A 25,759-nucleotide genomic window follows, 5' to 3' on the forward strand; every position below is an offset into this window, starting at 1 on the left:
ATGGATGCAAGATTACCAGCTGAAAGGAAAGGAAACAGTGAGTATATATCTTTTTCTGATTGGCAGATTTGAACAAGACAGTGCCACAGCAATCCATGCAGTGTCCTTAACCTGTTAGAATTTATATAAATGAGTCGGATGAAAAGATTGAGGTATGGGAAACCAGGAAGGAATATAGATAAGTGAGTTAGACATATGGAGAGTTTCAACATTTGTTTTCTCGCCTTTTAATAGTCACAGGTGAGGTGCCAGAAGACTGGAGGTTGCAAACGTGGTGCCACTGTTTAAGAAGGGCGGTAAAGACAAGCCAGGGAACTATAGACTGGTGAGCCTGACCTTGGTGGTGGGCAAGTTGTTGGAGGGAGCCCTGAGGGACAGGACGTACATGTATTTGGAAAGGCAAGGACTGATTCATGATGGTCAACATGGCTTTGTGGGTGGGAAATCATGTCTCACAAACTTAATTGAGTTTTTTGAAGAAGTGACAAAGAAGATTGATGAGGGCAGAGCAATAGATGTGATCTATATGGACTTCAGTAAGGCGTTCGACAAGGTTCCCCATGGGAGACTGATTAGCAAGGTTAGATCTCATGGAATACAGGGAGAATTAGCCATTTGGATACAGAACAGGCTCAAAGGTAGAAGACAGAGGGTGGTGGTGGAGGGTTGTTTTTCAGACTGGAGGCCTGTGACCAGTGGAGTGCCACAAGGATCGGTGCTGGGCCCTCTACTTTTTAGCATTTACTTCAATGATTTGGATGTGAGCACAAGAGGTACAGTTAGTAAGTTTGCAGATGACACCAAAATTGGAGGTATAATGGACAGCAAGGAAGGATACCTCAGATTACAACAGGATTTGGACCAGATGGGCCAATGGGCTGAGAAGTGGCAGATGGAGTTTAATTCAGATAAATGCGAGGTGTTGCATGTTAGGAAAGCAAATCTTAGCAGGACTTATACACTTCATGGTAAGGTCCTAGGGAGTGTTGCTGAACAAAGAGACATTGGAGTGCAGGTTCATAGCTCCTTGAAAGTGGAGTCACAGGTAGGTAGTGAAGAAGGCATTTGGTATGCTTTCCTTTATCGGTCAGAGTATTGAGTGCAGGAGTTGAGTACAGGGAGGTCATGTTGCGGCTGTACAGGACATTGGTTAGGCCACTGTTGGAATATTGCATGCAATTCTGGTCTCCTTCCTATCGGAAAGATGTTGTGAAACTTGAAAGGGTTCAGAAAAGATTTACAAGGATGTTGCTATAGGGAGAGGCTGAACAGGCTGGGGCTGTTTTCTCTGAAACATCATAGGCTGAGGGGTGACCTTGTAGAGGTTTACAAAATTATGAGGGGCATGGATAGGATAAATAGACAAAGTCTTTTCCCTGGGGTCAGGGAGTCCAGAACTAGAGGGCATAGGTTTAGGGTGAGAGGGGAAAGATATAAAAGAGACTTAAGGGGCAACTTTTTCACGCAGAGGGTGGTATGTGTATGGAATGAGCTGCCAGGGGATGTGATGGAGGCTGGTACAATTGGAACATTTAAGAGGCATTTGGATGGGTTTATGAATAGGAAGGGTTTGGAGGGATACTGGCCGGGTGCTGGCAGGTGGGGTTAGATTGGATTGGGATATCTGGTCTGCATGGACAGGTTGGACTGAAGGGTCTGTTTCCATGCTGAATGTCTCTATGACTCTACGTGAAATTGTCCACCTTCACAGGAAAGGTGGAAAAAAATGCACGTTATCCACATGGTGACTGATTGCAGAGCTGTGAGATACAGCGGGATCTGAGTCCAAGTGCATTTCTTTCCTATTCTTGTGTGAGTGTGGCCATCACTGACAAGGCTGGCTCTTGCAATGATTGGTTCTCTAAGCCATCTCAGAGGGAGGTTAAGAGTCTGAAGTCACATGTAGGCCAGATTTCTTTCCTTGAAGGGCATTGTGTTTTTTTTCTGGCAATCGTATTTTTTTTCCCCCGGATTCTATTGAAATCAAATCCCATTCAGTCTGTTACAGTTGGATTCAAATCCATGTCTCCAGAACTTCAGCCTCTGCATTACAAGTCCCAGTATATTTATCAAAACATGGGATATTTTGTTCCCTGATCAGTTGGACATTTGAAAGTCTGAGCACCTGTAGATTTGGTAATCACTGAATGATCAGATGTTTACGTGGAATATTTTACTGTTAAAGCATGGTTTTATATTGGGGATAGCAGTAATTGTGTAGCAGGACACAGGAAGGGAAAACAAAGTTATTACTGTTAGCTCTGCATTGCTCTATGCTAATTGAAAATAAAAGCTCTCTGCATTGGTAAAGGAACCAGGTGTCCTTTTTTAACTCATTCAGGGAATGTGGCCTTTTCTGTATGGACCAACATTTATTGCCCCATCTTATTTGCCCTGAGAAGGCGGTGGCAAGTTGCTGCCTGGAACCACTACAATCCATTTTGTGTCGGTATATACAATCTTGTTGGTGAATGAGTTCCAGGATTTTGTCTCAGCAACAGCGAAGTACCAGTGATGTACTTCCAACTCAGGATGGTGAGGAACTGGGGAATTGTTTTAAACTTTCACAGCCAGACTCTGAAGAGTGCAAAACCAGGGTGATCTCCAACCGCTAAACTTTGATTGAAGTGATAGTGTAGAGAAATTATAATGAACCATTGGCGTCAGTGCAAAGCTGACCCTATTCTCCACTGACTGAGATGCTTCATAAATGAGCCTCTTATTTTATTTGGTTTAAACACCCTGAAGCTATGAACTTCCTAGAAAATTAGACAATGACCAACTATTAATAGGAATCTGCAACATGACTACTTTGGGAAAATTTCATCTGACTAAATTCCAGATGAAGATATCATTCAGTTGGGGTCTGAAACAGATAGCAAGGCTAAAATATGATTAAATGAGCTGTGAAAAGGTCAGTTCCATATTTTTGTTCCCATGACTTGCGCGACAATTGAAAGAATGGGCCCAGCTAAAGTTAGTAGAAGCCCAAAGAAGCTCAAAATATCACTGTAGATTTCCCCAGTATAGTGTTTGAAGAACAGTCAAAGTGCATTAAGAGTGTAGGTTTGTGACGAGGTGATGTTTAATTAGGGGAAGGGTATAAATAAAATAGAAACTTAAGAGGGACATAAGTAGACCATTCAGCCCTGTAGTCTGCTACGCGCACAAAAAAATGAGGATATAAAAGATTCACTGCAATAAAACCTTACACAGAAAGAGAAAATAAACTCAGTCATTGGTCTGAAAGACAATTGTGATGTTTTGGAGTGGGCCTTCCATGAAAGATTTACACTCAAAACATGAACCTGTTTTCTTACTTTGCACAATGCCCTTCAGTCCCTGCATTCTGTCTGTATTTCACTACGACACTGAACGCAGATCGTCTAAAGGAAATAAAACTGACAAAAAAAAACAGTTCAACTGAAACCTTCACCGAGTGAAGCTGAGAAGCGTGAAATTCCTCCTGAACCCAGCCCCAAATCGGTTTGTTGCGCCTGATTTTATTTCACGATCCTCTCGGATATCGTGAGAGAGTTGAGGGAGAGAGTCTTAGAGCTGCCAGCCATTAAGACCTGAATGAAAACCACTTAGAAAATCAGAAGGTGCAGCAGTGGTTTAAAAAAAACTAAACCAAGTAAGTATGCAGCAGGATCGATGCCTGGTCTTGACTTTAGCAGCATTTTAATGTAATGAACTGAGGACTGGCCCCTGCATTCTAATACTTTTGTTTTCCTGAGGTATGGCAGGTCTCATTTAATTTGCTTATGCTCTGTATGAAGGACAAAGGCGGTACAGACGGAGCCTAAAGGGCCAGTGATTCTGATGAAGTACTCTCTTATGTTGAGGAAACAGTTTAGTGGAGCCCATGGGAGCAGTGGCAGGATCTGCTTGATTTAAAGCCTCAGGTCTATCGGTGCATGAAGTGTGCTTTGCAAAAGCAGCCCAAATGCTCCCTCGAAGCGAGAAGGCACTCTGATCACAGCAACTCCGCTGCTGGTTTGCAAGGAAGGTTTGTGCTTCTGTCTGTTTTTGTTTGCAGTTTCTTTTTTCACAAGGAAACTAAGAACAATTTTTGTATTTGAATCGTATGAATTTTAAGAATTAATTTAGTATTAACTAGTGGTTGTGTTGCTTATTGTATTCTAGCTGTCTCCTTAAAGCGGTCCATGTAAGTGACCTTCTTAGTAGGTTTCTCTCTTATCTACAGTCAGAATGGTGCAAAAAGCTCTGAAACCAATATTAGCACTGAGATATTTAAGTTAAGGGGGAGGGGTGAGTGGAAAATCTAAAATTTGTTATTGGAATTTTACTGTTTTGTTAATAAGATGGGATGGACTTCCAGGCAAGTATTAAAGGTATTGAAAGATTTGCAACAGGGCAGTAGGAAATGTTTTGGAGGGCATGTTCACTGTCAGCTCCTACTTCACTGCAACCAGAGATTTCCATTGAATTATGCAAAGCTTACCAAAGGGTGCAAAAGTTGACTTTCTTTCTTTTGAAAAGCGATCTTGGCTGTGGATGCTGCATTATTGCCAGGTCCAGAAATGTTAGCTCATGTATGCACGCCTTTGTCTGCTTCACAAAGTGGAAATTGTGTTCAGTTCATCTTATTAGTGAAGCACTATCAAATCTGTGCACTGCAAGACCCCAGATATAATAAAGGTGGATGTGTACCAGCTTGGAGCAGACTTTGCTCTGTGAGAATTGACGTTGTATATTGGCTTGTACAGAATGTGATCATTCAGCGATGCAGTCAGATGTGGTAGGTAGGAATGGGACGTAGGTGGCTATGTTGACAAAATTGGGACTGTGCCAAGAGCTTTTAAGCTGCATGCATTTACCTACTCAGCAGGAAACAAAGTAACAAAGCAGATAAAAGATACCATTCATTTCCACTTCTCTGAAATATTCACTCATCAGTTATCCAGTTAGTTTGTTGGCTAAAGTTGAAAATGTGTTGCTGGAAAAGTGCAGCAGGTCAGGCAGCATCCAAGGAACAGGAGATTCGATGTTTTGGGCATAAGCCCTTCTTCAGGAACACATTTTCAGCTCTGATCTCCAGCATCTGCAGACCTCGCTTTTTCCTGTTGGCTAAAGTTTCCAGGCAGGCTTGCTCCTACTCCAAGCGCTTCTGAAATCATGTCAGTTGGGGAGATCATGCTGTCAGATTTAGATTATATTGTCTTTACTGCAGCATCAATGTTTCTCTCAGACTATTGTTAGAGATTTTGGTGTGCCCTTGCTTGACTGTTCACATTTTCCAATCGAATGGCTGTTGTGTGCAGCCCGTGATATTTAATTGCCTTGTTTTAGATGGAAGTTTGGGTACTGCATGGAACAGACAAGCAATCTGACCCCATTTTGTGCATCTGGGATGAATTTATCTCCCCAGAATGCCACTTAATTATACTAAGGTTGGAGTCACTGTGTGCACAGTTGCTGAGGACAAATCTATATCTTCTAGGAGAAAGTGAGGACTGCAGATGCTGGAGATCAGAACTGAAAATGTGTTACTGGAAAAGCGCAGCAGGTCAGGCAGCATCCAAGGAGCAGGAGAATCGCGTTTCAGGCATGAGCCCTTCCTCAGGAATCCTGAAGAAGGGCTCATGCCCGAAACGTCGTTTCTCCTGCTCCTTGGATGCTGCCTGACCTGCTGCGCTTTTCCAGCAACACATTTTCAAATCTATATCTTGCCAACTTGGACTAATCCAGCACTTTGGCTGTGGCTGTCTTTTGGATCAGTTGCTTTTCTATTGTGCAAGATGTTAAACCAAAGGCACCTACACCCTCATGGTTGATTGTGAAATTTCATGTGGCCACTATTTCACAAAAGAGTAGGAGAACTATCTATGTTTTCCTGACTAATGATTATCCTGCAATGTTACTATCTGGTCACATTACTTGCAGGAGGTTGCTGTGTGCAAATTGGTCACTGAATTTCCCACATTCCAACAGTGACTATACTTCAGAAGAACCTCAGTGGCTGGAAAGTGCTTTGAGATGTCCTGAAATCATTAAAAGTACCATAATTTTGAACCTTTGCCTTTTATTTAAATATTCTTCCTTCCAGTGAAGACTTGAGTCCAGCAGGAATTACCTTATTGCTATCATCTTTCACATCTTGACAAGGGCTTCAGGAATTAATCTATACCGTGAGTGTAGATTAAACTATTCCATCAGGGATGCTCTGTTTTTGAACTTTTGTGTGCTGTTGAGCTCATGCAATCACTTTTTTTCAGCAAGGAAGGATCACGTGATTGATCCCAGGACATGTTTGATTGACTTCTGGCTTTTGCTTAACTCTAGAGCTTTTACATTTCAAGCATTTGTAATCGCCTGTCATTAAACAATTTGGTCTCTGCTCTCCTACTGTAGCTCACTTTCGAAGACGGTTTGTTGAGGCAGGAATTGCTCTAACTGAAGGCAGATAGGACACTGGATATCACAAGGCTGGCAGCGTGAAAAATCAATTCCTGTTTTCAAACACTAATGTCGCTGTATGACAGTGCACCCTTGTCGCAATTAGATTCGTTCAAGCTTTCAGGCAGAAGTCAAATTACCCATTTTCTAGCTCGGCTTTGATCCCATGGCTGTGAGGGGGTAATGAAAGTCGAGAATAACTGTGGCTAAAAGGAGCAATGTGGTCCCATTTGCTTGTTTGATCTTGATTTAAATTAGTGCTCCAGGCAAAATAAAACCCCATCTCTGGAAAGGCCAACAATGCTGAATTGAGAACTTGTCCTTCAAAGATACATTATAATGTTCTAACTCACTGCAAGATAAAGGGACACAAAAAAAGATCAGTGACACTATCTCAATGTCACCAAACATCATTTTTGTTTCATCATTTCAATAGGAATGCATCACTAACAAAGTTTAAAAGTTAAACCAGTGTTTGATTTTTTTTAACGAAAGAGTTAACATGCTGGGGAGTTGGCACAGTAATGATGAGGTGGCAGGACTAATAATGCAGAGGGTCAACTAAAAGCTGTGGGGATCACAGTTATAATTGCATCACAACAGCTGATGGCATCCAAATGGGATTGTTGAGTTTGGAATTGAAATCTCAGCAATGAACACGAAGCTGTTACTGAATGTTGTAAAAGAAATGATTTGTTTTAGTAACATCCTTCAGGGAAGGAAACTGCCATCCTCACCCGGCCTGGCCAACCTGTGACTCCAGTCCCACAGTGTTGAGGCTGACTGTTAACTTCTCCCTGAAATGGTCTAATTAATCAGCCCAGTGGGAACTGGGTGGTGGGGGAGAAACAAATGCTGACCTTGTTAATGATGATTGCATTCATGAAAGGTAATGAGGTGGAATTAAGATTCAATTAACTACAAAACTGGACTTGCAAGCGAATGTCCATACTGTAGCCATGAAAGCATTAATCTGATTCATTAATGTCTTTTAAGGAAAAAAAGACCCTGCTGTTCTTATCTGGTCTGACTTTCACAGCAATGTGTTTGATTCATACATCCCAGGATTAAATAGTAACATAAAAAAGAATAATCTCTTTTCCTGATCCACATTTTCCAGGTTGGTAGCACACAGAGTTGGAATAGTTCTGGGCTTTGCAAACCCGACCTAGGAGAAAGAGCCTGGAAGTGTTTGGACTTTTCGCTCCAGAAGTGGGGGAAAGCTGTTTGGGAGGAGGATGGGGGTAGTTGGGTTGATTGACCCCAGACAGAGATTATTGGCAGCTAAAGGGGCTGGCCTCAATGCAATGGCACACTGCCACTGCTGTGGGTGGATAAACAGCAGTACAGTTTTCACTTCCCCTCCCCCCTCACACACACCTTGTCCTATTCACGGCAAGCAATGCCATCTTTGCCCCCGCACCTTCCGCCTCCAATCTATGGTAAATCATTCCAATGGCTCAGTACCCTCAAAGAGAAATTTCTCTGAGTTTATGCCTATTGTCCTGGACAGTTTCACTAGGGGAAATGATCTTTCTGCATCTACCCTGTCAAAGCAAAGTAAGAGTCTGTTTCTTGTCATTGTACTGAACACCAATGAGCACCAGCCCAACTACTCAACCTCTCCTCATAAAAATAATTCCCCTATATCCAAAATTAATCCAATGAACACTTTCTGAATTGCTTCTAATGCCAGTATAGTTCCCCTTGGTAAGGGGAAGAAAACTATTCACAGTTCAATAAATAAGCATAACAAGTGTTGATTTATGTTAATATTTCAGACATTTCAGTAGATTTTCAACTATTTAAGGGGCAGGAGATTTAAATGCCTTGACAGTTCCCCGTTAGTTCAAAATAGTTTATCCATTTTTGACAGACATTCACATTTGCTTCTAACAATCCAACAGGCTCCTAAGAAGTTTTGGGGTCATATCTGAAAGAGTAACTTACCTGTGCATAAGGATATTCTTCCATGCTAAAGAAATCTGGTAAGTTTAGATATTCCTCTACCGGGTCTAATGTGCGCAGTTTGCATTTTCCTGTCTGTCCCTCTGAATATTGAAAGTGACTGAAGGCTGTGGCAGCAATATCTGTGAAACCCAATGTCTTGTCCAAACTTTGAGCTGTGCCTGTCCTCCTCAACCCAGTTCCCTACTCCTTCACAAAAGTGGGCGTTTATGGTTTGCGCCACCATTCTGGCTAAGCTGGGGTCCATGTCAGTGCAATTATTCAGTCTTTGAGGGAGAGAGAGGGATTCCCTTTTCTTTGCAATTTTCTCAAGAACTAAAGAGGATTGTCGTCTTGGCTCTTTTGTATCACAATACTCAAAGTCCAAGCAGTCGAGGGTGTGGTGCTGGAAAAGCACAGCAGCTCAAGTGGTATCCGAGGAGCAGGAGAATCGATGTTTTGGGCATAAGCCCTTCATCAAGATTCCTGCTCCTCAGATGCTGCCTGACCTGTTGTGCTTTTCCAGCACCACAGTCTCGACGCTGATCTCCAGCATCCGCTGTCCTCGCTTTCTCAAAGTCCAAGCAGTCCTGGAGTTTTCTGAATTGACACAGGAGCAACTGTGGTATTGGTGATTCTGCCCCTGTCTTGTCAGTTCCTACTGGTGAAGAGATATTGCGGGTGTGCTGCATGAAAACAATGTTGTTGGCTAACCGGAGTGAGTGACCACTCCGTTCTCACAGTCACCATTAACAGTGACGTGAACCATTTGCAGAATGTTTGCTTCACCCCCGCTTCATCATCCATCAGTTAGATGATTTCCATTTCAAGTCGTCCTCTCTCTATGCCTGCTCAGATCCATCTTTCTTATCTTTTCTTTCTGGAAGTGGAGGTGGAGGGACAAAGGAAATCGAGCAGAATGAATGACATACTATTACTATGAGCGCTACTGTCATTGAATTAATCAACACTTGTGGAAACTAGAAAGGAAAATGGTGGGTTAATCTGATGAGGTGAGTTGACCTGGGCTGATTGGAGACTGCTGCGGACTATAGGCCTCAGGCTGTTGGGTTGAATTGCTTGCTGTCTGCTGTCAACTCCATGCAACTTTGTATTTTGACAGTGTCATAAAATTAAATTTAAAAGCTCTTAAGTTACACTGTGCTTACAAATATTGAGTTTCAATTCTGGTTGCAATTTGGCAGAAGCATTAACCAAGGTCCCCCATTGAATGTGGAATTTTTAAAAAAAATTATTCATCCCGTAAGCATCTGGAAGCCAAGGTTCGAATGATTTAATGCTCGAGGTGTTTTGAAACATTTACCTCTCCATTCTCCGGTCCCCACAGAACACATCGTGGTGTCATAGACCTGGATTTATTTTCTGTCTTCCATTCAATACTTCCCTTTCTTGAAGTTGCATTGGAATAGCATCCTGTGGAGGAGAGAAGTGTGCTTCTAGCATCTCCCTCTGGCCCTTAGCGACCCAGTGGGAACCTGGACAATTGGGGTTATCCGAGCAGTGATCTGCAGTAATCCTGTCTTGACTTCTATGAGGTCTTGGGATCACGATCAGGAGAGAGAACCGGAGGTGATGTTTATGAAAACTTCCACGCCTGGAGATACTGAAACCAATTTAGTGCTCTTGCCAATGGTCTGGCTGAAGTCATTATTCTATTTTTAAATCACTAGGGATCAAACTAGATGCCAGACCACTAACTTTTCGATCTGTTGAGGATAGTGGGTGTGTCTGTGTTTGTTGAACAGTTGGCAGGCTGGCTTATCAATGTGATGGCGAACAGCATACTTTGAAGGTGCGACGGAGGGAGGGGAGAAAGGAGTAATACATTTTGCAGCTGCCCATGTGCCTAAAATAGATGCTCCATTTCCTTACCAGCCATTCTACTATATCCTACTGTCTGCATTATAATGGACATGAGACTGGAGGAGTTGCCCTTCTGAGGCAACGCCATACGTCACTGCTTCTCTTGCTGATCTTTTGCTTTTCATGAAGTCCAGTACCTAAAATAGGGACATGGGTCTCATGTACACCCTAGGATAATCCCAACACACAACTATGTTGTAAAGGTGGGGTGAAATAAAAGATAGGACAGCCATTTTTATATATAAATAAACCGCTGAATTTTGTTGGAGTTAAATATACATGCTGTGTGTGTTGGCCTGGCTGAGCATACTATGAAAGCATTCGAGTTCTCAGTTGGGAATTGAAAGGAGGGACTTTTGCCATGTATGTGTGCGTGATTGTGACTGTCAAAACAAACAAGAGTCTTGGAGGATAAGAATTATACCTTTTCCATGCCAAAAGACTAACTTCTCTTGGATATACTTTAATGACAAAATTTAAATATTTTTCTGACTCTTAGCATTACACTTCTCACCGTCTGCCAAAAAAATGGCAGCAGAGTTCATACACAATCAAAGGGAACAGGAATTTTCCCACAGTTTGAAGGATATATTTGTACATATTTTAGACATCGATAGTAGCATTGCACCTCTCCCAGTTGCCTCTTCTAATCTGCCACTGGCTTGAACATATATATTTGAATCAAGAGCAGAATTTGGCCCTTGAACCTGCTCCTTAATAAAAATCTCTGATTAAAGAATCTTTAATCTTTCATAAGATCATGACTGATCTGACTGTAACGTTCCTGCCTCCCCCTTGACCACCCTCCAATCGCTTGCTTAACAAAACTCTTGTCCATCTTTGTATTAAAGATATTCGGCAACTCTTCCAGAAAAGGTGACAGGAGTAGAGTTCCGAAGATTGGGAGCAAAGAAATTGTACATCATCTCTACCCTTACTTCTAGATTGTCCTATAGGGAGAAGCATCCTTTCCATATTCACCCTCTCAAGACCCTTTTAGGATTTTGTATGCTTCAATAAATCATCTCTCATTCTCCGAAACTCCGGCAAATAACACAAAGCTGGACTTTGGTTGAATACAATTTGTGCTGTTACTTGCTCTGCTCTGTCTGAACTGGGAACAGAGAGACACAGGAACAGGAGTAGACCATTCAGCCCGTCAAGCCTATTCTCTAATTCACTGATCTGTGGCCTAAGTCTGTAGCCTGTTTCCTTTCACACCTTTGCATATGAAAAGAAATCTACCTATGATTTAAAATTAACAAGTAATCCAGCATCCACTGCTATTGTGGAAGAGAGTTTTTAATACTCAAGACCTTTTGGGGAAAGAAGTGAAATCACACCACCGTCTCTTGCTGGGATATAGTTCCATAGACACTGCTCTTCAGTAGTCAAGTGACCATTCCCTGACTGTGAGCACAAAGCAGAACAGTGTGCTTGCTGAGCGTTAGACCCTGGTGTGCAAAAGGTGGGGCACCAATGATGAAGGCAATCTTACCTTCAGCTCATGTCACCATTTTTGAACCTCACAGCAAGAGGTGGTGAGGAGTGACCCTGAGACTAACTGCTTTGTGCCTGAAAGAAACTTCACATTCAAAGCATTGTGGACTCACAGCTAATTTCATTTTTTGATGCATAGTTTCAAGCAAACAAGATGGAGGAAGATTTTGAGACCCTGCCATTAGCTTTTGGTTGAAAGTGTATTGATAATCAGAACCCAGATAAGTCTTTTTCACCATCTTCTATCAAATTATCGCTTGTGTTGAGCTCCATCTACCACTTTCTTACCTTTCTACAGCATCTGGAATATTGCCTTCCAGCTTTCATTTAATATTTTTCATAATTGATAAGTTTGAGTAATGGTTGATCTCATTTGAATGCCTCCTCATTTCTGCACAGAATACCTGAATATACCGTTTTTGGATTGTTTTGCATGATAATTGGGGGTGATGTTGGTGGGAACAGTCTCTGACTTGAAAACTCTGTGATAGTGAGGTGGAAGAAGAGGGTGGATTTTACTTGCGTATAAGTTGACCAACCCCAACATTTTTGGCTTGTGGTTTAATATTCAATGCAAATTTTGGATGCCACTCCCTCTGGCCTGAATATCAGATCATTGTCAGAGCCAAGCCCCGAGTACACTTAACCATTTCCAATTGTTCTGAGAAAAATACAGTGAAAAGTTTTAGAAGTTGCCTCACTCTAGTGTCTACATCACTGACAGAAGTCACATATCATTTAAAAAAAAGTTAAGACAAAGTCCATCACAAATCAGTGGGCTCCTAGGCTTTGGGAAAGCCAATGTAAGGAATGATGGAATGCACTGAAGCTGCAGCTGGGCTGAGACTTCCTTCCGGACTGTTGGATAGTAAGCCAGACCCCTCCACTGAAGGCGATTCCAAGCCATGCTGAGACTGCCACTCCTGGGCAAGACTGTCTGCTGGTCCGCTGAAACAGCTGGGCTTCAAAGACAAGGAAGACCGCCACGCAACCTCCACACAGGAAGGCCACCAAGCCCAGCCAAAACTGCCTTTCAGGTGCCCAGATCCTAGCTGTGGACCTGGAGCCTCAGTTTGACCTGCGTGTCTGGGGCAACTGGGGAAAGGACTGAAGATTTTGGTTTTGCTCAGTGGTTGGTGTAAGTGAAACAGATTATTTTTGCCAGTGGCCACTCAGGTTATGGACTTGCTAGTGTTTGGCCATTGTAAGATTTGAGGTAAGTTGTGGCTCACTGGTCTGTCTGGGCAAAGACATGAGGGAGTGCAGTGGAGCACCAATGTTGGACACCATGGAATGATGGGATGTTGTGGTGTTGCCAGTCATTGTGAAACCCTAAGTGCAGCTGCATTGCAGTGGGGACCACACTCCCGATCATTAAGTGGTTACTGTAAAGTGTGTGTGCGTATGCATGCTAGGGGCATAATGTGGCCTAGGTTTTTGCTGTAATAATGACAGCAAAACTCAGTGGTCACTATTCCTCCTCAGAACCTGACAGCAACATCCACTGTCTGATCATATTGAGGTGATGGCATAGTGGGCTAGTAATCCAGAATCCTGGGTTAATGTTCTGTGGACAAGAGTTCAAATCTCACCATGGTAGATGGCGAAATATGAATTCAATAAACAAAAATAAAATCAATAAACAGCTAGTCTAACTATGACCATGTAACCATCATTGATTGTTGTTAACGGCCTATCCGCTTCACTACTTTAGGGAATTTAAGAAATCTCCTGCCCTTAGCAGGTCTGGCCTACATGTGACTCCAGGACCCAAAGCAATGTGGTTGCATTTAACTGCCTTCTAGGAAGTTTGAGATAAGCAATAAACTGACTGTGATGCTCACATCTCATGAACAAATGAAATAAAAAACAAAACTTTTTGACTCTCTGCTTCCTTGTTGGGTGAACTGTTAATACTCTAACTGAGAATACGATAAAAATCATGGAATTACAAAATTTTCCAACTTTCATGATGCTGGTTTCACTGTAAATAAAACCTTTAATGTTGCACCTTGTTTAATGAGATATAACTGTCTTTAATGGTATACAAAGTTCATACTTACTAAAAAAAAACTTCCTGCTGCTGAAAAATGTAATTACATATCTAAGGATTGTCACATTGCTGATTTCAATAAAAAACAACTTTGTTATCACAATTTAAGTTTGTGTGCATTTCAGTCCCTACCTTAATCCTATACCTGTAATTAGTGGTACCATGCATGTTTCAATTTCAGTGGAAAGGCAGGAAGGTAATTGGTGTATTTTACTGCCTGAGATTATTTCAGTATAATTCACGGTTGGTCCTTCTTAACCAGGTAGGGTGCCTGGTTATAGCTTTTACATGACTGTGGATTCAAACAGGAGAGAAGAAATCTGTGCCGGAGATCATTAGTTGCTTTCGTGAAGGTCAGAAGTGAGTCCTATTGCTTTGTTTCTCACTGCAGACTCTCATGGGTTGGGGGTGTTTCTGACAGGGCTCGTATTTATTGCCTACCCCTAATTGCAGTTAAGAGACAACCACATTGCTCTGGGTCTGAACCACATGTAAACCAGGTAAGGATGACAGATTTCCTTCCCAAAAGAATATTAGTGAACCAGATGGGTTTTTCTGACAATTGACAATGGTTTCATGGTCATCATTAGAATCCAGATTCTCTATTGGATTCAAATTCAATGGGCGACATGGTGGCTCAGTGGTTAGCACTGCTGCCTCACAGCGCCAGGGACCTGGTTTCGATTCCAGCCTCAGGCGACTGTCTGTGTGGAGTTTGCGCAGTCTTCTTGTGTCTGTGTGGGTTTCTTCTGGGTGCTCTGGTTTCTTCCCACAGTCCAAAGATGTGCAGGTCAAGTGAATTGGTCATGCTAATTTACCCATAGTGTTCAGGGATGTGTAGGTTAGGTGCATTAGCCATGGAAAGTGCAGGATTACAGGGATAAGGTAGGGGGATGGGTCTAGGTGGAATGCTCTTTGGAGGGTTGGTGTGGACGTTTTGGGCCGAATGGTCTGTTTCCACACAGTGGGGATTCTATTAAAAATGAATTCCACCATCTGCCCAGGTCCCCTGAACATTAGCTGAGTTTCTGAATGATCCAAATAGTTAAACTGTCAATACATCGTGAATCAATATTTCAACAAAGGCAGCTGTTCTCTGTTGAACTGTACCACAATAGGAATGATTGCATTCAAGAAAGTAGGGGTGCGACACCAAACATCGGGGTGTTCCCTAATGCCTATACTACACATGTCCATTACATGTGCCAAATGGGGGACCATTGTATAAGTCAGAGTTTCGTTGTTTTGAGTTATTTGGCATTAATGAAGGAAGGTGCAGGATGTGGTTATTGGATTGCAAGGCCTTTATATGTAACACATGTCTCTGTAAATAAAAGCTTGTTAAGTGTATGAAGACCACATTCCAGCTCTATCCTTCACCATTTTGAGTTGTAAGCTAAAGTGCTGATGTGAGGTCCAGTGGGTTTTGCTGTAGCTGCCTAACTACAGAAAAACCTCGGTTATCCGAACATCAATTATCCGAATTTCAGATTATCCAAACAATATCTCCAGGTCCCGTAAAAACATTATCTGTTATCTGAACAATCAGTTATTCAAACAAAATACTCCCAGCCTGTCTCGTTTCGATAATCCAGGTTGTTCTCTAACAGTCTATCTCCATTTATTCGATATTTTATTACAACTGAGAATCAACCAGTGCCTTTTAATCCTGAATTATTCTGAAAATTGTGAATAACATTATTGTGAATTGTAAGTTGGTGTTCCCCTACTCCACCATGTACTGTTGTGGAGTTCAGTTCTCAGTGAGACCATGCATCACACAAATGTTTTACAATTCTGCTGTTCCAGAAACTCATTCTCACAGTGTGCAGCACAATAAAGGAGAAGCAAAATGGCTAACTTTAACCGGGTTTTAACTGCAACTATAATGTAACCATCTCCCTCATCAACACAAAACCAAATGAACACTTTTCTAATGATGAGCACACATCGTTACATTACACTACGATACTGAATTTTTTTAAATGCCACAGTCACTTTGATGGATTTATAAATGGCATCCTCAGCTGTTGTCATCCAAAACTATAAATACTGCAGTGAGACATTTCAGTCAGTACATGAAATAATACTCTTGGGAGGAGGAGAACTAAAGAGATACTACATTTTGATGGATTTCCGAGGCAAGTATTACTCTCTCTCTCTCTTTTCCAAAACAAAGTTGGGTTTTTCATTGTTCTGATAGACAATTTCTCTCCTCTGCCTTTTATCCTAGTTTCTTGTCTCCTGACCTGTTCGTAGGTTTGAAGACTGGGTTAACACAGCGGAATCTTCTTTGTGAAGCTGCCTCTGCTCTTTGTTAAAGGAAACTGACTGGGGGGTGACTCCCAAGCACTGAGATAAGCTAACAGGATTTGATAAGCTGATGAACCAACCAGGACCGCTGCCAAGATCTGAACTCCTCATTGTCTGAAGAAACTCCTGTAATGTGTGTGTGTGTGCTGTATGTTCTTGTCAGTGGGCAGTTGCCCAGACTTGGTGAAAACCAAGTCAACAAATCTTTCAACATATGCATGTTTTTCCCCCCAATATTTCTTTGGCGTATGTGATTAGTTATTACTTTCCTTTTTCGTTTTATGTACTATCCAAGAAGTTTATCCCCTGCTGATTGAAGGACAGTCAGACTGTAGCTTCAAGGGGTTAAGCAGGTTACAGGCAGAGAGTGATCTATTTTGACTTGATTGTTATCTGCTCAAGGGAGCACTTTCACAATCACCCAGAACTCAGCAGTGTGGGGAATTGAGGAGCTAAAGGGAAGTTAAAAAAAGGTAAGAAGTTTCTTCACGCGAAATTAAACAGGCTGCCTCATACCCTGCTAAGCCAGGAATCTGATATTGACAGCAATGTGTGCGTTTTGACCCTGTGGCAGGCAGCAGCTGTGTGATATTCTCTGCAGTGTTGTGTATGAAGCCAAAGCGCTCAGTTAAAAGCCCCCCTCCATTTATTCTCTGCAGGAAGCTACATTTCAGAAGGATGAGCTCATCTGTTTCACGAGAGCTGCAGTGCCCGCAGGTATTTGGCCGGTCCATATCTCAGGATTCTGTGGAGAGCTCCTCGATGGAGGACTATTGGAGAGAAGTGAGGAGCATTAAGGAGAGCAGTCAGAATGGACAAGAGGAACAGAACCTAGTGGAGGTCAAGACACCTGATGGTGAGTGATAGCAAGTCTCAGTGAGGTGTGACATTTAACCCCTGAGCAATAAAGCCTGATAATTTACAAAGCCAAACCCCTCGCTCACTATATGCGTGGCCCTTATGTAACTACCACTAGCTTTGCACACACATGGACTTGCTTGCCATGTAGATAAGGGTGATAAAATATCAAGGTCTTTAAAATTGCATCTCTGACAGCAGGATTTGAACGTTTGATTTGATGTGAGCTATGCAACACATTACTGCTGTATTTAGAAACATAGAAAAACATAGAGAGTAGGTGCAGGGATAGGCTATTCTGTTTTATTACTGAATATATTGTACTGTTACTATGTTGATGAGTATCAGGCAGGCAGTACTATCTCATTTTTACAATGCTATTACGTCATACCATGCAACTATTATCATTGTGAAACTATATTTATTGCTGTCATGTTCTGCACTTTTTTTTCATTTGCAGATGCTTCTCCCACAATTTTACAGCTATTATACAAAGTTATAGAATCCCAATTTGCCACTCGGCCCATCAAATCCACACCGACCCTCTGAAGAGCATCCGACCCAGACCTACCACTCCAACCTATCGACATAACCCTGCATTTACCATGATTAATCACCTAGCCAATGCATCCCTTGGGTGTTTTAACACGGCCAACCCACTTAACCTGCACAACTTTGAACTGTGGGAGGAAACCAGAGCATCTGATGGAAACCAGATATGGGGAGAATGTGCAAACACCACATAGACAGTCACCCAAGGTTGGAGTCGAACCCAGGTCCCTGCTGCCCTGGTGTGAGGCAGCAGTGCTAACCACTGAGCCACTGTACTGCCCCATAATGGGGAAAATGACCAGGGATGGAAGAAATCCCCAAAATTATAATATGTAATTGTGAATGAAAGCGTTGGATGTAGGTTTGCTTGCTGAGCTGGAAGGTTTGTTTCAGACGTTTCGTTACCATACTGGGCAACATCTTCAGTGAGCCTCTGGATGAAGCACTGGTGGTGTAGCCCACTTTTTATTTATATGTTTGGATTTCCTTGGGTTGGTGATGCAATTTCCTGTGGTGACATCATTTCCTATGGTGATGTCATTTCCTTTTCTTTTTCTCAGGGGGTGTTAAATGAGATCTAGGACAATGTGTTTGAATGCCACGCTTCTAGGAATTCTTGTGCATGTCTCTGTTTGGCTTGTCCTAAGATGGATGTGTTGTCCCAGTCGAAGTGGAGTCCTTCTTCATCTGTATGTAAGGTTACTACTGAGAGAGGGTCATGTCGTTTTGTGTCTTGTTGATGTTCATGTATCCTGGTGGCTAGTTTTCTGCCTGTTTGTCCAATGTAGTGTTTGTTAAATCCTTGCACGATATTTTGTAAATGACATTAGTTTTGTTGTTGTGCATATAGGATCTTTCAAGTTCATTAGCTTTTGTTTTAGTGTGTTGGTAGGATTGCGGGCTACCATGATGCCAAGGGGTCTGAGTAGTCAGGCAGTCATTTCTGAGATGTCTTTGATGTGGATGAGAGTGGCTAGGGTTTCTGGAGGTGCTTTGTCTGCTTGTTTGCGTTTGTTGCTGAGAAATCGGCGGACTGTGTTCATTGGGTACCCATTCTTTCTGAATACACTGTATAGGTGATTTTCCTCTGCCCTTGATCCACTCTCACTAGTATCCTTACAAATGGCTGAGGAAGGACATCACTTCGACTGGGACAATGCATCCATCCGAGGACAAGCCAAGCAGAGACACGCATGAGAATTCTGAGAAGCGTGGCATTCCAACCAGAACTCTTATCAACAAACACATCAACTTAGATCCCATTTACCACCCTTGAAAATGAACAGGAAATGACATCATCACAGGCAATGATGTCACACTGGAAATGACCCCACCAACCCAAGGAACCCCAAACACATAAATAGAATGTGGGCTACACTACCAGTGCTTCATCCAGAGGCTCACTGATGATGTTATCTCGTATGGTGATGAAATGTCTGAAAACAAACCTTCCAGCTCATTGAGCAAACCTACATCCAGAACCTCAACCTGAGTTACAAATCTTTTCAAAACTCACTGTGAATGAAAGTGGTGTATCAATGAACTCGTGCACCACTGTAAATATTTTAGAGTTTTGCCCTCTCAGGAACTGATTGATGCTGCATGCACACATTGACACAGTGAGGGAGAAGGGAAATGGTATTGGGGTTTGCGAGAGGGAGAGCAGATTGGGCTGAATGGCTTGTTTCTATACAATACACTCTGTGTAGCGGCAGGCCCTGCGAAATTGGCCCAAGGAGCAAGAGTATTTTGATCAGTCACACAGTTTGGTTGCTATCTACCCTAAGTTCTGATGGAAACAGAGTGTGGAATGCCAGGTAAGTCTTCAATGACCTTTGTAAACACTGCTGATCATTGGTAAAAGGCTGCTTGAACTCACTGATTGTACAGCTATTTGCATCTGTAGTGGTACACTTCAGGAGAAGAGGTGAATTCTGCACTTTATCTACATAAAAGCAGGCCAAAGTTTAAACATTAGCCAGTGCTATTTCTAGAAAGAATCAACCATCCTTATTGGCTGTGGGTTGAAGTTAATATTTTGCAAGAAGTTGTTGCCTAATACAGCAATCCGTGAAATACCTGTTTAAACTCAGTGGGCTGTTTGGTTGTACCAGTTTAGTTGCAATATCTCAGATTGTAGAGATTACAGTTTGTTGGCATTAATTATACAAGGTTAGTGGGTGCATTCATATAAACTGTAGAAATATTTGGGGACAGCAAAGGCCTATGAGCTAATTGTGAGGAAGTGTTTTCCCAGATACCAGTTAACATTTCAGTTCCCTCTTTTTAAATAAGAGTTTATTTACTTACCATGTACTGTGACCCGAAAATAAAGTATGAATTCAAGGAAGAGCAAGGCACAATCATTCACCACCACCCCCCATCTCCCCCAACCTGATGTATAAACAGACATTCACTCATATCAGCACGTATGCCATGGGTGCGGTGAATCCAGGGCCAGTGTGTTGGTTATAAGATGAATTATCATCACTGCTCATTGTGTTGTGTGAGCTATTTGGTAGATTGGCTGACCACCATGACCTTCCGAGATTAGAGTCTACAGATCCCGTGTAGTAAAGGAAATCCCACCCTGAAAGGAACTCCCATCTTCAACAAGATTATTGAGTGATGGCTGATAGGTAAAGATAAGTAAAGTCACCACAGTCCTACTGCACTACAGAGCTGCTCTCTTGTAGAGAGAGAAGATGTGGTGATTAACCGGAGGGTCACCATGCCTCAGGTGACATAAGAGGTTGATAAGGACAGTCTTTCATGGTAACCTCAGCTGGTGTGGAGTTAACTGCCCCACGACTAATAAGTTGCATATTATGTGAATAGCATAGATTCTGTTCGGCTGGGCATCTCTGTGGGCATCATTATGGTGGCGTTTAACATACAATTAGCACTTAGACACCCTTATCCAATAGAATCCAGGAGGCCACAGCTACCATTGTGGTGTGCTTGCACTGGTACCATGGCACAGTATCAAAGTCTGAGTAAAGAGACTTGGGGCTCTATGATAAGCAACTCAGCAGCTGCAATAAAGGGTGAGCAATGTCAGTAGATGCCTGGGTACACAGCACTATGATGTTTGACTTCTCCCTACCTTCCTTCACTTTCTGTCCTGTCTCCCTCTGTGCTGCCCACCCTCTCTTCACTTAGAGTTCTCTGCCAGGGGACAGCAGTGAGCACTTTCAACCTTTCTCTGGCCCACCTTGCTCCTGCATATTTGAAACTAAAGTTTCCCTCTGGTATGGACCAGACCGATCCCCTTAAAACATCTCAAAGAGATAGCCTCGATCCGAACTGATATTCTTATTTCAAAGGCAAGTGCCAGGTGTTGCATTCCAGATGCAATTTGATTGGTTAAACTACCAGGCTTGAAGCAAACCACACTTTTTCTTACACTATACTTAAAATGCAAACAAAAGAAAGAATGATTAGAATAACTTGACTCTATTAGAAAACTTAACAGAATGTTAGATTATTTAACTACTAAACAGCAACCTTTCCGCTATAGTAACATCCCATAAAAACGCCCTTAGCAAAGGCAAATTCAGCAAAATAATGTCTCATGTGCAATTTTAGCAGCAGGAAGAGAATCCCAGTTTTTAGCTTTCACGAAGAGAGACAGAAAAATGTAGCAGCTTTCACAACTCCAAAGGTTACTGAAAGACAAACTAAAATCCTTTTATTTTTGGGAGCCTGGCCCCACCCATTCAGGCTGCTTCTATTGTTCCAACATTTAAAACAAAAACCTAAGGCCCCACAATCTGTTTGCTTTATTGGACTGCTTAACATCTCTTTCTCAACCTTTCTTCATAAGGAAAAAAATCTCTTAAACCCATAATATTGTCATCGCTTCACATGGAAAGTGCATGTGCTCAGTGCTGATCCAATTCCTGTTTTTCGCACTCTCTCACATGTGCACGCACACACACATATATATGAACTGATATACACTGACACACGCGTTTGTGTATATATACACACACACGCTCCCTCACATGGGCATGCATGAGCTCTCACACAGCCACATGTGCTGACACATAGCCAGACATGCTCTCTGACAGACAGGCATGCTCTCACATATGCGCACACGTTCTCGCGTACTCTGACATGCACACGTGCTCTGACACACTCACAAGAACACACACACAGACCTACTGCATCACACATGTTTGAACACGTTCACGTGAACTCACAAACCACTGATCTGTGAAAATCCTGAGCCTGTACCTTCAGTTCAGTTACAGCTTGTACTTTGTCACTCTTCTTGTTTTGATGTGACTTTGACTCAGCTGCTCATGGCTGCCCTTCAGCCCATTTGTATCAGCTGCTGCCCAGTCTGAGCATGTGTGGGGCTCCCCCTCCCTGGTGAGCAGTTCCCTGCCCCCTTTGCTGGCACATGAACTCATGTTTTTTAAAAAATCTGTTTGAATCAAATTGACTAGGCACAAGCAGGCGTCATTTAGACTCAGTTGCCCTCCCCTTTGCCTAAGTGATGGCAATGGGAGGACCTCTTGTTCCTGTGCACAGCCTGAAGTCAATAGGCATGACCAATAGGAGATCTCCGAATTAATGAAAGATGGACGATAAAAGGGAAATAGAAGGTTTACTTGACAGGCAAGGCAGACTGTGCACACGCAGTATATGATGTGAGAGCAATACACACTTTTACTTCCAGGGTGTGAGCTTTCTTCTTATCTATAGTTTTAAAGAGGAAAGAAAAATGTGAAGGTTATGTTCACAATCACGAAAAGGGCTGCAGTAACTATTGCACAGATAAACATATTCCCAAAGGGCAGACATTGAGAGGAAGCTGGAGCTCACTACAGTAGTCAGACCAAACCCAGGGAAAGTTAAGGTCACACTGATACAGCTCCTAGTAGACACAAATAGAAAAGAATAGTCTGCAGCAAAATATTGTAAACTGAAAGCTGAAAAGGCAAAAGAGTGGAGCAGCAGGCGTGTTCCTTTCTGACATATTATCTGGGGTGGCAGACAAAGGAAGTCAGGAAAGGTATCAAAGAAAAAGAGCACTGGGAAATCAGAACATTGGGAAGGTTACAAAAGCAAACAGAGGATAACAAAGAGAGAAATATGGAAGGAGAGGTTCATATATGACGGTAAACTAGCCAATAATATTGGAAATGATGGTAAAAGTTTCTTTCAATGCATAAGAAACAAATGAGAGGCAAAAGTAGACATTGGGCCGCTCCAATTTGATGCAGGAAGCGAGTGCTGGGAGATAAGGAAATAGCTGAAGAACTAAAGTACTTTGTGTCAATCTTCACAGTGGAAGACATGAGCAATATCCCAACAATTAAGGAGAGTCAGGGGGACAGAGTTGAATATGGTAGCCATTACAAAAGAGAAAGTGCTAGAAAAGCTAAAAGGTCTAAAAATTGTTAAATCTCCTGGCCCCGATGGGCAACATCCTAGAGTTCTGAGGGAGGTGGCTGAGGATAAGGCGGAGGCATTGTTTGTGATCTTTCAAAAGTCACTAGAGTCAGGGAAAGTCCCAGATGATTGGAAAATTTCAAGACAAAAGATGGAAACTTATAGGCCGATTAGGCTAACCTTGCTTGTTGGTAAAATTCTAGAATCTGTTGTTAAGGATAAGATTTCTAAATTCTTGGAAGTGCAGGTTCAGATTAGAACCAGTCCACACGGATTTAGTAAGGGGAGGTTGTGCTTCACACACCAGTTAGAATTTTTTGAAGAGTAACAAGTAGGTTAGACCAGGGAAATCCAGTTATCTATCTAGACTTCCAAAAGGCCTTTGATAAGGTGCCACACGGGAGGCTGCTGAGTGAGGTGAGGGCCCATGGTATTCGAGGTAAGGATTGAGGATTGGCTGTCTGGCAGAAGGCAGAGAGTTGGGATAAAAGGTTCTTTTTTGGAATGGCAGCTAGTGACAAGTGGTGTCCCGCAGGGTTCAGTGTTGGGGCCACAGCTGTTCACTTCATATATAAATGATCTGGATGAAGGGACTGGGGACGTTCTGACGAGGTTTGCCGATGATACAAAGTTAGATGGATAGGTAGGTAGTACTGAGGTGGTGGGGAGGCTGCAGAAAGATTTAGGAGAGTTGTCCAGGAAGTGGCTGATGAAATTCAACGTGAGCAAATGTGAGGTCTTGCACTTTGAAAAAAAGAATACAAGCATGGACTATTTTCTAAATGGTGAGAACATTCATAAGCCAAAGTACAAAGGGATCTGGGAGTGTTAATGCAGGATTCTCTGAAGGTTAACTTGCAGGTTGAGTCCGTGATTAAGAAAGCAAATGTAATGATGTCATTTATCTCAAGAGGGTTGGAATATAAAAGCAGTGATGTGCTACTGAGACTTTATAAAGCTCTGGTTAGGCCCCATTTAGAGTACTGTGTTCAGTTTTGAGACCCATACCTCAGGAAGGACATACAGGCGCTGGAGCGCTAGAGATTCACATGGATGATCCCTGGAATAGTCGGCCTAACATACGAGGAACGGCTGAGGATCCTGGGATTGTATTCATTAGAATTGAGAAGATTATGGGGGGATCTAGTAGAAACTTATAAGATAATGCATGGCTTAGAAAGGGTGGACGCTGGGAAGTTGTTTCCATTAGACGGGAAGACTAGGGCACATGGGCACAACGTTAGAATTAGAGAGGGTCAATTTAGAACGTAAATGAGGAATGATTTCTTCAGCCAGAGAGCGGTGGGTCTGTGGAATTCATCACCATGGAGTGCAATGGAGCCCAGAACGTTAAATGTCTTCAAGGCAGAGATTGATAAATTCTTGATCTCGCATGGAATAAAGGGATGTGGGGAGACTGCGGGTAAGTGGAATTGAAATGCCCATCGACCATGATTAAATGGCAGAATGGACTCAATGGGCCGAATGGCCTTACATCCACTCCTATGTCTTATGGCGTTATGGACCACAGTCTCAGGAAAGGGAAGAAAATAATTCACTAGAGAGCAACGTTGGGGTGACAGCCTTGTCTCTGATCTCGTTAAAGTTGAAGTTGATTTTGAAGAGGAATGGAGAAGCTGAACCAAATGAAGAAGTCCCCAGGATGAAGAGTCAAAAGGATTGGGACCTGCCGCATGTGTGGTCAGTTTGACCTATGGTGACCCTGCAACTTGGCCAACACATGATAATCATGTGTGACAGGAACATGGGCCAGAACGGGTTCAGTAATTCAGTTTCCTGCGAGATTGTAATCGAAGAAAATTTTCAACAAATCATTATGAGATGCTTGCCAGTTGGAGAAGAAATGCATTGTCAATGCTGCAAGGAGCTTGGCATTTTGCTTCTGCTGCAAGCTGTTTACTGGTGGTGGGGCGTTATTTCTTTCTTTTATGGTAAAGATTCAAAACTTTAAAATAAAAACATGTCCGCAATTCCAGCAGCCTGGGAGCGGAGCAGTGGACATTTTGGAAAGTTTTCAATAGTGGAAAGAACTTGGATTGCGATTGAGAAACCAAACAAAAAGTATTGGCAGCTGATCCGATGATGACTGGTTTAATGAGTTTTTGGTTTGCAAATGCTGCTTTTCGGGAAACCCACAAATGACCCTGCCGTACTTCTGATAATGGGAACGTCTTGAAATTTGTGGGATATCTAGCTTTGTTTGACCAGGTTGTGATTGAGCACCTTCTTAAAGTACAATGTGACATGATTGCTCCAACCGGGAAAAGATGTGTGGAAAGAACAGCTTCCACTTTTGTGTGAGGGAAATCAAACTATTGTACAAGATAGTTGGTCTGGAAGTGTTAACTCTGAGGCCTTGGTATAGCTCCACTCACTGAGAGACTGGCTCTCAGGGAGGACCTAGTTAGTTCTAGCTGTCTCTTAATCTTATCTGCACTTTGGTAAGAGACATCTGTATCTCTTAAGAGATACCAGGCTAACTCAAGTGTGAGATATTTAATAGGTTACATTAGCTTAGGACTGGTTATCTCTATTAGTGTGTGCCAAATCAAAGGAAATCAGGAGTAAAAGTAGGAAGGTTTTTGCTGAAACTATAAATGGCTCTAGTCAGGCCACGGCTGGAATACTGTGAACAGTTTTGGGTTCCTTATCTGAGGAAACATATGTCGGTATTGGAGACGATCCGGAGAAGGTCCATCAGGTTGTTACCTGGTATGGAGGACCTGTTTGAGAAGGTTGAGCAGGTTGGGCCTGTCGTCAATGGAATTTAGAAGAATGACAGGCAGCTTTATTGAAACATATAAA

General features: G+C 42.5%; 1 protein-coding gene across 3 annotated transcripts in view; it reads left to right on the top strand.

The window, feature by feature from the left end:
• LOC132815085 (rho GTPase-activating protein 28-like) overlaps nt 1-25,759 on the top strand; it is a 166,987-nt gene that overhangs the window by 84,051 nt on the left and 57,177 nt on the right. For 2 of the 3 annotated variants that reach the window (XM_060823825.1, XM_060823826.1), the window contains exon 2: nt 16,780-16,976. In XM_060823825.1, the coding sequence (XP_060679808.1) occupies nt 16,780-16,976 (197 nt within the window). Of the gene's footprint in view, nt 1-3,988; nt 4,013-16,779; nt 16,977-25,759 lie in introns of those variants that run through there. The other variant, XM_060823827.1, reaches the window with a different exon arrangement.

Source organism: Hemiscyllium ocellatum, chromosome 4, assembly GCF_020745735.1.
Source record: "Hemiscyllium ocellatum isolate sHemOce1 chromosome 4, sHemOce1.pat.X.cur, whole genome shotgun sequence".
Classification (NCBI taxonomy): Eukaryota; Metazoa; Chordata; class Chondrichthyes; order Orectolobiformes; family Hemiscylliidae; genus Hemiscyllium; species Hemiscyllium ocellatum.